General features: G+C 47.2%; 1 protein-coding gene across 5 annotated transcripts in view; it reads left to right on the top strand.

The window, feature by feature from the left end:
• Positions 1–13748, top strand: part of PFKFB3 (6-phosphofructo-2-kinase/fructose-2,6-biphosphatase 3) — a 67618-nt gene that overhangs the window by 23508 nt on the left and 30362 nt on the right. For 2 of the 5 annotated variants that reach the window (XM_035126566.2, XM_035126567.2), the window contains exon 1: positions 10063–13631. The exons of 1 other annotated variant lie outside the window; for it this stretch is intronic. In XM_035126566.2, the coding sequence (XP_034982457.1) occupies positions 13553–13631 (79 nt within the window). In that variant the 5' untranslated portion in view covers positions 10063–13552. Of the gene's footprint in view, positions 1–10058; positions 13632–13748 lie in introns of those variants that run through there. 2 more of the 5 variants (XM_035126563.2, XM_035126562.2) reach the window with 2 other exon arrangements.

The following is a 13748-nucleotide window of genomic DNA, read 5'->3' as shown; positions in this document are numbered from 1 at the left end:
GCCCATCTGGCTGGGTTTCCCCAGCCACTCTGGGCGGCTTCCAAAAGAATATTAAAAATACAATAGAACATCAAACGTTAAAAGCTTCCCTAAAAAGGGCTCCCTTCAGATGTCCTCTGAAAGTCAGATAGTTATTTATTTCCTTGATATCTGATGGGAGGGCGTTCCACAGGGCGGGCGCCACTACCAAGAAGGCCCTCTGCCAAGTTCCCTGTAACCTCACTTCTCGCAGGGAGGAAACCGGCAGAAGGCTCTTGGAGCTGGACCTCAGTGTCTGGGCTGAACGGTGGGGGTGGAGACGCTCCTTCAGGTAGCCAAGGGCGTTTAGGGCTTCAAAGGTCGGCACCAACACTGTGAATTGTGCTCGGAAACGTACTGGGAGCCAACGAAGGTCTTTCAGGACTGGTGTTATGTGAAATATTTCATTCCACCCACAGGATGATGAACAAGATGGGCCTTTGGCCTGATCCAGCAATGCTCTTGTCATGTTATTCTTCTTTATTGCTTCTTGCCTTATTTGACCCCACAACAGGGCTGAGGCTGTGACGTGGGTTTATGCAGAAACCTCACCTGAGGCAAAGTAAACTCTGTGATGCCTGGCTGTCCCAGGTCTCCTTGCTGAAACCCCAGGACTTTTTTTCATTACATCAGGAGTGTTTACTTCCTTACCGTGTTTCCCCTTTTTTAATCCGTAGTCAGAAAGTAAGCCATAGCAGGCTTTTAAAGCATTTGTTCAATATTAAACACCCCCTGAAAATAAGCCATACCTTCACGCAGCAGCGCCGCTCGCCTTGAGGCAGCGGGACCCAGCAGCAGCGCTGTCCTTGTCCTCCCGCTGCTGTTGCTGTTGCTGCTGCTGCTGGGCCAGGCGGAGGCGAGGCCGCTGCTCGCCCCTGGGGGCTGCATGGCCCAAGGCTGAGCGGCGGCGGGAGAGCCGCGGGCGCTTCTGCACGGCCCCTTCCGCGCCGCCGGAACGTCGTGGGCTGCATGGCCCAAGGCAGAGCGGTGTTGCGCCACCAGGGCAACAGGCGGCGGCGGGAGCACCGCTGGCCCCTCCTGCGCCGCCGGAGCACCCGGCGAGGAGGCCTGCCTCCCCAGCGCCCGGTACCGGCGGCTGCAGAGCGGAGCGCTCTGCCGCGCCGAGCGCTCGGAGCGCCCAGCAGCGTCTTGCAGAGCGCCGAACGCTCAGAGCGCCGCAGCAGCCTGGCCTCTTCCTGCCTGCCACCCCACCGCCCGGAACCGGCAAGGAGGAGCAGAAAGGGGCGCCTGGGAAGGAGTCGGGAGGGCCCTTGCTGCATGATCCATGGGCACCCGGCTCCTTCCAAGCGCAGTGAACGCCGCGCCTCGCTTTGAGCAAGAGGCATGAAAGGGACGCGGCGGCGAGGGTGATGGCTGCGCGGGCGGCGGCTGCATCACGTCTCCCGGCGGCCGTGGGGGCTCTCGGTGCTGCCTTGCCCGGGCCCCGCATTCCCCGGAGGCCGGCCTCATGTGGTGGGTGGAAGGCGCGCGGGTGGCCTGCCTAAGGCCGGGCGGGATCCCTCAGCCCTCCTCATCCTCATGCGTTTATTTCGCGAAACACGCCCCCCGCAAATAAAGCAGCAGGAACCTCGGAGCAGTTGGCAGGGGGGGGGATGGGAGAAAGATTAAATAAACCAAGACAAAGGCATCACCGGGCGGAGCGCCGAGCCAGCGGCCTGGCCTCTTCCTGGCCATGCCAAGGAGGCCTGCCGCCCCACTGCCCGGAACCATAGGTACCATAAAAACATAATAAAACTAAGACATCCCCTGAAAATAAGACACCATGTGGTTTTTTGAGGGGGAAAAGTTATAAGACGGTGTCTTAAAAAGGGGGAAACACGGTAGTGGTTTAGGGCCCTGCGTTAAAAAGATTCCCATGTAAGTCAGGCGGCAGGCTTAAAGAATGTCATGTGTTAATGACCTTACCTATGTCTGTGTCTTGCAGATGGTCAATTTATCCCTTCACAGGTGTTAATTTACTCAGGTTGCTGAGATAACTGCATTATCACCAATCTGCTTCAATGGAAGGTTAAAATCTGTTCAACATGTATTTACACTCTAATCATCCCTGGCTGTAGTTTTATTGCATCTCATTGTCCTTCATCTCGGACCTTCCTTGATTTCTGCTAAGATTTCCCCTAATGCCTCTGATGAAGTGCTCAGAGGAAAGCTGGAGGAAAGCTGAGGGTAATTTGATAGCCTTTAAGGTGCTGCAAAAATAACAGCTTTTGCTTTAAGAAACTGCATACATGCATATCCTGACCCTCAGGGAAACAGAGGAAGGGTGCAGTAAGGAGTGGGAAATTCGCATTTTGCAAACAGCCTTCCCTGAATTCACTGTACTGTTTTCATTCATGTGCAAATTTAGTTGAGTAGTAGAAACTCAATCCGTTCAACTGACATTGCTTCAAACAGGTGACCCGCCCCAACTTGGCTTTCTCCAGCCACAGGCCTGGGCCACCTTAGTGAAATATCTGCCCTTTCCTCCTTAACGAGCAGCATTTATGCAGCAGGGTCAGGGAGCAATAAAAATCCTTTGAAGTGCACCCTGTTTTCATGCTACCAGCTTAAAAATGCATGCACAATTTAAAAAATAATAATAACCCCCCCTGTGCAATGGTTGAGATCCAATTGGCAGCCTGTTTTCAGATTCTGATTGCTATTTTCCTAAATCTGTCGGCCCAGCAACCTTTGCTATGGAGATGGCCATGTTTTGCTTTTCAAAGTTCTGCTGCCAACCGATTGACACAGTGAGTCCTTTGTTGCTGCTTCTTGCAAATGGGGTTTTCTCCTCTTTTCCTCCCCAAATAATTGTGTTGCTGGGAAAAGCCCCCCCCCCCAAGCTATCTAATCGCCCCTTACTCTGGAGGAGCACTTTGCCACCCTTGAGCGGTGCCCTTAATACCTTTCTGTTACAGCTTCCTGAGATGCAGTGATGGCCCCCAACTTGGATGGCTTTGAAATAGGGAAGCGATAAATGTGCAGAAGATCAAGCTATCTGGGATTAATTGCCACCCATGATAGTGTTTATTCTAGTTCCCCTGTTGGAGGCAGTAGACTCCGAATGCGAGCTGGGAGCGTAAATTGCTGTGCTCATATCCCAAACAAAGGTTATCTCAATTCCTTCCCAAAGAAAACTTCCGGCTAAGCTCGAATTCCCCCCCCCCCCCAATTGATTGATATCCAAAACTATCTGCCTAGCCAGTGAAATCTCCAGGGAGTTTTCCACACAAGTGTTATTCTTTTCTAAAGAAGAGGAGGCCACACTGAGCTGCAAAACAGTTTGAGAGTTCGGCAAAGGGACAGGCGCTCCTCTAAGGGCAGGCTAAATTTAGACTGGGAAGACTAAATTTATAAATTTTAATGCAACTTTAATGCAAGATTCATAAGACAACTCTTTTTAAATAATATTTTTCTTTTTCTTTTTCCATTTTCACATTCTTTGCTTTTCTCCTCCTCTCATTTTTTTGTTGGGGGGGGGGGGACAAGAAGAGAAAATGGCGGTGACTCCAGCGTGACCCACCCTAGGTCAGATTGCCACTCTCTTATTGGATTGAAACTGGGACTTTTTCGTTAAAAGATTTTAGGAAATGATATACAATGAATTGAAAAAGATTTTTAAATACACCTTTCCCAAAAAAACGGAGGCCTTTTTATTGGGACTTATAGGACAGGAGATTGTAAAAGGAGACCAAGTATTATTTTTGTATGCGACAACCGCGGCTAGGACTTTGTTAGCCGAAAAATGGAAAACTCGGGAGTTACCGACGATCGAAGAGTGGCAGACAAAAATGATAGACTATGCGGAATCAGCAAGACTGACTAGCAGGATCCGAAACCAGGGAGAGGCAAGGTTCCAAAAAGATTGGAGTAAATTTGTGGACTATATGGAGAGGAATTGTAGAAGTTTAAAGACACTTGCAGGACTGAAATAAATCAACTGGGCTCACAATTCATTTCATTTGACAGGGTTTCTTCTTCTTCTTCTTCTTCTTCTTCTTCTTCTTCTTCTTCTTCTTCTTCTTCTTCTTCTTCTTCTTCCGTGTATATTAAAACACTTGTCAAATATTACATGTCTGGGTAAAGGTAAAGGTAAAGGGACCCCTGACCATTTGGTCCAGTCGTGACCAACTCTGGGGTTGCGGCGCTCATCTCGTGTTATTGGCTGAGGGAGTCGGCGTACAGCTTCTGGGTCAGGTGGCCAGCATGACAAAGCCGCTTCTAGCGAACCAGAGCAGCGCACGGAAACGCCGTTTACCTTCCCGCCGGAGCGGTACCTATTTATCTACTTGTAATTTTGATGTGCTTTCAAACCGCTAGGTTGGCCAGAGCAGGGACCGAGCAACGGGAGCTCACCCCGTCGCGGGGATTCGAACCGCCGACCTTCTGAACGGCAAGCCCTAGGCTCAGTGGTTTAACCCACAGCGCCACTGTCTGGGTAGGCTTGCTTAAACAGAAAGTTTTTTAGCAGGCACTGAAAATGAGTGCATCAAATGTGTGGGCCTATTTTGAATGGGCAGGGAGTTCCAAAGTGTAGACATTGCAGGATGGATTCTTTGCAAGGGCGGAATGAGTATTACCTGGCATTGTAAGAGGGCCAGTTCTGCAGATCAAAGCACGCCTGTCCGGGATAGCTTAACCGGTAGAGCATGAGACTCTTAAATCTCAGGGCTGTGGGTTCCAGCTCCATGTTGGGCAAAAGCTTCCTGCACCACAGGGGGTTGGGCTAGCTGACCCTCGGGGTCCCTTCCAACCCTGCAGTTCTATGATTCTCTGTGGGCGTATACCGGTATGGGACAGAGAGCTGCGTGACACAAGACAGAACAGGCCAGAGTGCACCTGATCCCATACCAAGACAAAAAAATTCCTTCCAGTAGCACCTTAGAGACCAACTAAGTTTGTCATTGGTATGAGCTTAAAAATACGGTAGCTTTATCATGTATAATGAGATAAGAATCCAGTGTCTTTGTTCAGACCAGGTCTCACCATGGTTTTAAGTTTGGCAATAAGTTGCAATTCAGCAACTTCTCTTTCCAGTCTATTTCTGAAATTCTTTTGTAGTAAGACGGCTACTTTGAGATCTTGTACAGAATGTCCTGGGAGACTGAAGTGTCCTCCTACTGGTTTCTCTGTCTTGTGACTCTGTCCTTTTGGAACTCCCCGTAAACAGTGCCTTTCCCTTCGGTCCTTTTCCCTGCAGCGTCGTACGCACAAAAGTGAAACGGCTTCTCTTCCCGTTAAGCAGCCTTTACCTTACGTGACATGTAGTATACAGTACTAGCAGTAGTGTCTGTCTGCAGCGTGTGAGTAATCTTTGGGACAGCTGCTGCAGGGGGACTTCCCCAAGGAGGAAACGTGCAAACCAAACAGCTCATGACCCTCTGCTGGGAAAAGCATTGGAGGGGTAGTGGGATGTGCCCCCTGCCAGGTCCCTAAAATTCTGGCCATGGGGGGCATCTACAACACAGCACAGGTGGATGGGAAGAAAGAGCTGGACCCAATCCCTGCCTACCTTCTTTTCAAAGCTGCTTTTCTATCAGGTTTCAGAACCCCAGTGGGAGAAACTCTTTAGCTGTAATTCACGCATGTCAGGAGGAGGGACCATCCAACTCTACAATCCTAGGAAAAGCAGCAGTGGCAGGGAGTGGGGAGTTTTGCTCCCCTTGCCCTCCTGCAATGTGCTTTTAATGCAGAGTTGGGGGCCGGAGAGAGGAGCCTGGAGGGCCACGTCTGCCCCCCCCACCCCGGGTCCCGACCTTCTGCAACCCCTGCTTTAGCGATTCAAACAGCTTGTGTGGTTGGGCCTCTCTTTGCCTTTAATTTTTATTTTTTTTAAAAAAAATTATTCATTTTATAATACATCATACAAAAAAAACCCAAATACATCACAGAACAAAAATAAAAATAACAAAAAAGAAACACTTGTCAATATTTTTAACCTCATATTTTACTTAACATTGTCTTGAGGACTTAAAATCATTTTTAAAAACTATTTTTATCCCTAGCAGTTTTCATATGTCCAAATTTCAACCATTATCATCTAAACCAACCATTATTTTCAGCTATTCATATTTCCAAAACATTCTTCTCTCTTTTTCTTTTTAACTTATTATCCACCTTCTTCTATTCCCCCCCCAGGCCTCCTCCTGCCACGAGAAGGTCCCAGGGTGAACAGACAGTCGAAGATGATCCATTTTATAATTAGACTTCTCCCCCCCTCCCCCCAGAACCTCCCCCCTGCCACGAAGAAGCTCCAGAATGAAAAGGAGGGACAGAGGCAGCAAGTCTGGGCCTCTCTTTGCCTTTATATACAGTGCACAGAGAATTTTTAAAAATCTATTCCCTGCTGGTTATCGGATTGATCCTCCCAGGAAGTGATAGTTGACCTTCTAGCTGATAAATACCTACAAATTACACACTTGGTAGCCAAATTTGCTCCGGCCGCTAAGCAGCTTCGTTCCAGTTATGTTAATGCTTTGTAATTTCAAAATGTCACGCTGTGAATTATAGACTTGCGTTGTGTGATTTTAGAGGAATGCTTGGCTTCTGTTGTTCATTGTGAAGGCCTTTGGCCATAAACAATGAATTGAATGGATTGACTACTGTATTATATTTCTTACCTGTCTTTCACTGCAAGTCAGTGTGGTACAGTGGCTAGGATGTTAGACTAGGACCCCGGAACCCAGGGTTTTAATCCCTATTCGGGCATGAAGTTCCCTGGGTGACCTTGGGCCAATCGCTGCCTCTTAGCCCAACCTACCTCACAAGGTTGTTGTGAGGATCATAGCTGTCAAGTTCTCCCTTTTTAAAAAAAGGGAAATTCCCTTATGCTGAATAGGCTTCCTCGCGAGAAAAGGGAAAACTTGACAGCTATGGTGAGGATTAAATGAGGAAGGGGAGAATAATGCCGACCACCTTGAGATCCTGGGAGAAAAGGAGGGGATATAAACAAACAAACAAGCTCTGAGAGTATTGCAACAATAACACATACAATTATAAAACAAATAAAACAGCTGTAAGAGCCTGCTGGATCAGGCCAATGGCTTATCTAGTCCAGCATCCTCGTTTCACAGTGGCCAGCAAACAGGAGAAACCAGCAAGCAGGATCCGAGCATAAGATGGACCTCCCTTCCTGCAGTTTCCAGTAACCATAAGACAAAGAAAAGTGTCTTAGGAACAATGCAAAACAATTCCATATTTTATAAAATTAAATCTATCTATATACAGTGGTAACTTGGTTGTCGAACGTACTGTAATCTGTTCCGGAAGACCGTTCAACTTTCGAAACGTTTGACAACCGAGGTGCAAAGGGTGGTCTGCAAATTTAATAGGGAAAATGGAGAAAAATAACAGATACACTCAGCAGAAGCCGTTCGACTTCTGAGGCACATTAAAAAAATGGAAGCATTTACTTCTGGAACGGAGATGTTCGAAAACCGAGGTACCAGTGTGTGTGTGTGTATGTGTGTACACACACACATATATACACATATATAAAACAATTTAAAACAATTCAAAACTGTTTTTATGTAATGATATCTCTATCTATCTATCTATCTATCTATATCTATCTATCTATCTATCCGTATCTATAATGTGTATCTAAAAACAGTTTAAAATAGTTATAAACCACATATTGTGTGTGATTTTAAAAAAACCACCTCTCCTTAAAAAGCCTTGCTCTTGAATATAGCTCAGTGTCCTGGGCTGCATTGTGGGTAATAGCGCTCTGGACAACCTTGCCAGGGCACATCCAGTCTGCTGCTCCCAAGTGCCAGTCAATCCCCTGGAGGGAAGAAGAGAGAAGGGCGCTTACTTCTCTGAGCACGAGAGAGGCACATGCTTGGCTGGTGGCTGGGACCAAGAATGGAGTTGAGGACGGAATGGTCCCTGCAGGATGTGCCTGGATTTGCAGCTGCACCTGCATCCAGGCATGAGTGACAGGCAGGCTGCTGTATCTTCTTCCCCAGCGGAACCATGTGGGACGTGAGGAACGTGCTACAGCCACAGAGTGAGTCAGCTGACCCCCTTTTGCTTTCTCTTTGGCCGGCCTCTCCCTAACTCAAGGAAGCTGTGTTTCATCGCTAGGCAAACTTTGCTTGAGCTGCAGAGTGTTTGGGGATTGAGCATGTGTGCAGCAGATGCAGGTGGATGCAAGCGCGGGTGGGGCTATAGAATAATTGGTGTCGGAAGAATGTGAAAGGGTGGGGGGGAGAATTAAAAGGGAAAACATCCCCCCACATTCTGATATTATAATGGGGGAGTGGTGCAAAATTAAAGTGGCAGGCAGATGGATTCAGCTGCCTGGTGCTGTTCAGAGTGATGGCTTGGGGGGGGGGGAATCAAAGGTGTGTGTGTTCAGTGACGGGCTCTCAAAAGGTGCCAGGGTCCAGGGTGGATAAAAATCAATTTGATTTGATTTAAATCAGATTTTTTTAAAAATCGATTTTTTTATTTAAATCGGATTTTTTTAAATAAAATGCTTTTTGAGGAAAATATATTACCATCCAAAGGTTATTCCATCATGAAATAAAGATTAGTTTTTTAATTATGTAGAATAAGGTTGTATATGTTTATTTTTTTGGGTAAATAAATTCCATTAATCCATTCACAATGTCATGCTCTTCCAGAGGTTTTTTGTAAGATTATTGGGCAGTTTCTCTGCCTACAAGATATTATCACAGATGCTTGGTTTACTTTTGCAGTTCTCAAAACTGAATTTGACTCAACAGAGATCACATGCCTCTTCTTCACAGCAAAAATGTTATAGCATGAACAGAGTTGAGAAAAAGACCTTAATCCTAGTGTTCAACAAACCTATGAATACAGAAACAACCCCTTCAGTGCTAAATTTCAAGAAGTTCAGTGAATAGAATAGAAACAATATTTTTCTGATTGTTTGGAGTGGATAGTATTTAGGTTTTTCATGTGTAGGCTGGGCTGATGGTCTAAATTTCTTAATATATATATATATTGTTTTTGTTTAGCCAAATTAGTTAACAAGAATGGATGTTTGTTTAAGCAAATAACATATGCTGTAATGTTATTGTTTCAGTTGAATAAATCTATTTAAATCGTTATTATTAAGGTAATGATTATTTTTCTCCTTCCTAAGTACAACAGTAAAGTTTTCCAAATATGAATGATTAACCTATTAAACTGGGGATAAAAAACTAATATGAAAAGTTGTTATTCTAAAAATCTTCATCTACTTGCATATTAAAGTTATACCAGCAAGAATTAGTCTTTATGTAGAAAACTATGATTTAAATCAAGCCTTACTGACTAGTGATTTAAATCAGTTTGATTTAAATCAAATCCACCCTGCCAGGGTCCCAGCCGCTGTCCAAGGGTGCCGGGTGATAATCCTTGCCCTTGCTATTTCCCGCTGCCTCCATTTCCCTCCACATCTTTGTAGCAAGTTTTAGAGTCCTGTCCTCTTGCATTTTGCAAAAGGGCCATGCAACACTGACGGCAGTGTTAATATATGAAATCAGTCTGTTCGGTCACGATGAACAAAATGTAAGGCCATATGCCGATGCCCTGTATTCCAGGAGCTTGTGACCCAGGCTGCCCCGCTCTGCTTCATCGTACGCCTGGAACCCTGCAGGAGAACCCCAGATCGCCCTCACAGGCATAATGCAATGGACTCGGGGGGCACAATGTTATTGGCCTGTCTCAGGAGGACCTTAGTTGTAAAGGAGTATCAGATACCGGGTGAGAACCTCCTTCCTTGGAGGTTTTTAAGCAGAGGTTGGATGGTCATCTCATGGATGCTTTAGTTGAGATTCCTGCATTGTAGAGGACACTAGGTGTCCCTTGGTCAGTTGGTTTTTTGTGTTACTCAATAAGTTCCTCTTATCCGCAAACCTCCATAACCACGTCCAAAAATGCCCTAGAAGGATCACAGCTCAGTGGCAGAGCAACTGGGTCGCATGTAGAAGGTCCCAGGTCCAGGCTGTAACATCTTCAAGCATGGCTCGGAAAAGACCCTTGTCTGAAATCTCATCGCTAGTCAGTGTAGCCATAGTGAGCTAGGTAGCCTAGTGATGTAACTCAGTCTAAGGCAGTTCCTCATGTTCCTGTTTAGTGAGGGCCATATAGCTCAGTGGGTAGAGCATCTGCTTTGCATGCACAAGATCCCAGATCCAATAGGTCTCCAGGCAGGGTTGGGAAAGAGATTCCTTGTCCCAAACCCTGGAGAGCTACTGTCCGTCAAGGTTGGCAAAACAATGGGTCTGGTTGCAAGGCAGCTTCCTATGGAAATGCTGTCAGCTTGAAGCAACATTGATGGGCGCAGAGCTCTTACATCCAAAACAGAAACCCAAATCTAGCCCTGGCATGCTATGCAAAGTTCCCAGCAGTCCGTAATGATAGGTGCGCCCTGAGGACCGTGCTGCACCTTTAAATGGTAATCAGAATGGCATTCCTTCAAGCAGCTAGTTTTGCATTTGTGGAAATGCCTGCTGATAGTTTCTCTTGCAGAAAACCCTCCAAGTTAGTACCATACAGTGGTCCTGTTCTCTCCCCTCCCCATCTTGTGTGCAACCCTCTTTTCTGAATCCAGCAGCATCATTTTAAACGTTGCTCCGAAAAATGCCTTGCCAATCCTTTCGAGATAAAATGTGTTTTCTCTTCAATTTACCAGCAATGTCCCGTTTCAGAGCACCAGAAAGCAAAAAGAAAAACTAGTTCAGAGCCAGTCCTTTGTTCAGTCAGAGGCATGGCTAGTATAGAGTTTGCATAGTAAGGAAGGGTTGTAGATCAGCAGTAGAGCATATCTGCTCTGCATTTAGAAAGTCCCAGATTTGTTTCCAGTATCTCCAGGTATAACTGGGAATGTGCCCTGTCTGAAACCATGCAGAGAGGCTGTGAGTCACGGCTACCCAGTGGTTCCTAAACGATTCCCCACTATGGACCACTTGAAAATGGCTGAGGGTCTTCTGGCACCAATTAATGGTTTTTCTGCGTCTTGTAGAGAATATACTTTTGCTAGATACTGCCATTTTTAATTGTGTTTTTTGTTGCTGCTTTCATTTCTTCTGTACTGTTGTGACCTCAGAAGTCAAACGCCTTGCAAGTAGAACGTTTTGGCTCCCGAAACCTGGAAGTGAGTGTTCCGGTTTGCGAACGTTCTTTGGAACCCGAATGTCCAACGTGGCTTTGGTGGCTTCTGATTGGCTGCAGGAGCTTCCTGCAGCCAATCGGAAGCCGTGCCTTGGTTTCTGAATGTTTTGGAAGTTGAACAGACTTCCAGAACGGATTCCTTTAGACTTCCGAGGTACGGCCGTATTGTATTTTGTTGTGCTATAGCTGGAACAGCAGTACAGTAAGATGCAATAAAAAGTTCAGTTAAAAACAGATAAAAATATTTCTTCAACCGTAAATCCACAGGTGTCGCAGGCCACCTGAATGAAGCTTGTGGGCTGCTGACTGGAAAGCCAAGGGGCGACGGCAGTCCTGAGCAAGATGAACCGGTAATCTGATTCCGTACGAGGAAATTTCCATCGCTCGATAGTAAGAGCATCTGCTTTGCAGACAGAAGGTCCCCCAGTCCAATCCCAGGCATCTCCTGGCAGGATGGGGAGAGACCTTTCTGGAAAACCCTGGAGAGCAGCTGCAAGTCAGTGTCGACAATACTGAGCTAGATGGGCCAATGGTCTGGCTCTGTATAAGGCAGATTCCCATGTATGCAACTCTCTGTGGAAAGTGATAATTGGATTTGGTCGAATGATTAAAAGGAAATAATTTCACAGCCTTCCCTTTATGATCCAATCGAAATATTTCCCCCCCCCCCAGGGACAGGGAAAACCTCTGGCCCTCCAGATGTTGCCAGTCTACAGCTCCCCTCATCCATCCTTGACCATGCTGGCTGGGGATTTACTCATCAGTAAATCCCACTGCACTCACTGGATTGCTAGGGACAGTCCCATTGATTTTAGTGAGAGAATTAAATACATGTTTGTTAAATGCATGTTTATTAAATGTGCAGTCCACAAACGATGCAGTTAAGTAATTTTGAATTCTGGGTTTAATGGCCTCATGGGTGCCCCTCTTTAGATGCTAATGTGCTTTACTTCCTTATTTCAATATGCAGTAAGGCAGCCCTGGTGTGTTTGGGGACCCTTCTGCCGAGTGGGGACCCTGGGCTTAAGCCCCAAAATCCTGCCATGAGGACCCCACTGTTGCAAATTTTTGTGCAAGTTTTCTTGGGAATAAGCCCAAAAAGTCCAATGTAACTCCAGTAGGGATGAAACAGGGTTGTTTCCTTCCACAATATCCTCTGTAATTTATTACATTGTCGCTCAATCTTGGGGGGGCCCCTTCCAGTCGTTTCTGTACTACAGCAACAAACACCACCCCATACCCATTGGCTAAGCTGGATGATGCCAGTTGTAGTCCAACAACATCTGAATTGTTGGCGTCCAGTCTGTCTCAAGGGACAAGGGAGTGTGCCTCTGGGAGTGAAGTCAAACTGCTATGTTAGCAACACCAAAGTGATTTCTCCAAGGTGCAATCCTGGGCGGTGTGTCAGGAGGTCCTGGGCTGCCCAGACCACAAGACCCCTCTCTCAGCTTCACTGATGCGGTCCAAAGGAAAGCAGAGCAAGAATCTGGGAATATGGGAGCTGTAGTCCAACAACATCTGGGAACATGTATTAAAACCAGTGTTCCCCCAACTTGGGTCTCCAGCTGCTCTTGGACTGCAACTCCCATCATCCTTCGCTAGCAGAACCAGTGGTCAGGGATGATGGGAATTGTAGCTGGAGACCCAAGTTGGGGGAACCCTTTACTAGTATTCCTTTTCAAATGGACCTTTTGTTTCCTCTTTCCCCGCCTGGAAAAGGTTTCCGTGTCGCTTAGTCTCTGCAGAATGCGCCCCGCCGGCTTCAGTTCCGCCGGCCGACGGACGGGGGCAGCCGGGGGCTGCTTTGCGCCGCGTCTCGCCTCCCTTCCTCCTTCGGGACGCGAGAGGGAGCGAAAGAGCTTCCCCCGCCCCCTTGGCCCCGGCAGGAGGAGGCGGGCCGTGACGCCGGGCTCGTTTCTCCCCCCTGCAGGCCGGCCTATAGAAATAGCCGTGCCGGGCAGCCGCGAGTCACTCGTAGCGCTGAATGAACCCGACGCGGAGCGCATCTATTAATCTGATCGCAAAGAGAAGGGCATTTAAGGACTAGCAACCTCGCTATCCTGCTTTGCAAGGGATTGCTCCGATTCTTGACCGGGGATCGAAGAGAGAGCCGTCCTTCCTTTCAATCCAGCAGGGGGAGGGGGGGGAGTTTCTTTTTGAAAAGGTTTAGATACATAAATTTTTTAAATTGCGTTACAGCCTAGACGCCTTAAGAGACAACAGGAGTCCCCCGATTCCTGGAAAAGGAAGCGAGGCAGACCCAAAAGATAATACTAAAAAGGAAAGAGAAAGGGATTTTTCCCTTTGTTTTATTCTCTCCACTACCACTCACGTCTCGCCTTCCCTCCGGCCGCCGCGTCCTCAACCCAAGGTAGAACCGGGGCACGTCAACAGCTTCGCTTTAAAAATGCCCATGGAGCTAACGCAAAGCCGCATCCAGAAAATTTGGCTCCCGCCTGACAATCACCCGGCGCTGCCCCATAGATGTGAGTACAATTGGGGGTGGGGGTGGGGATCGACCGGCGGGGGTCGTGCAAGTAATCGGCTGGGATTCGGAGTATCGTAACATCCGCTAAACCAGGCGCGGGATGCTTAAAAGGTTT

Source organism: Zootoca vivipara, chromosome 10 (genome assembly GCF_963506605.1).
Source record: "Zootoca vivipara chromosome 10, rZooViv1.1, whole genome shotgun sequence".
Taxonomy (NCBI): domain Eukaryota; kingdom Metazoa; phylum Chordata; class Lepidosauria; order Squamata; family Lacertidae; genus Zootoca; species Zootoca vivipara.
The sequence above is the reverse complement of the archived record's forward strand: the minus strand, read 5'-3'. Positions and strand labels throughout refer to the sequence as shown.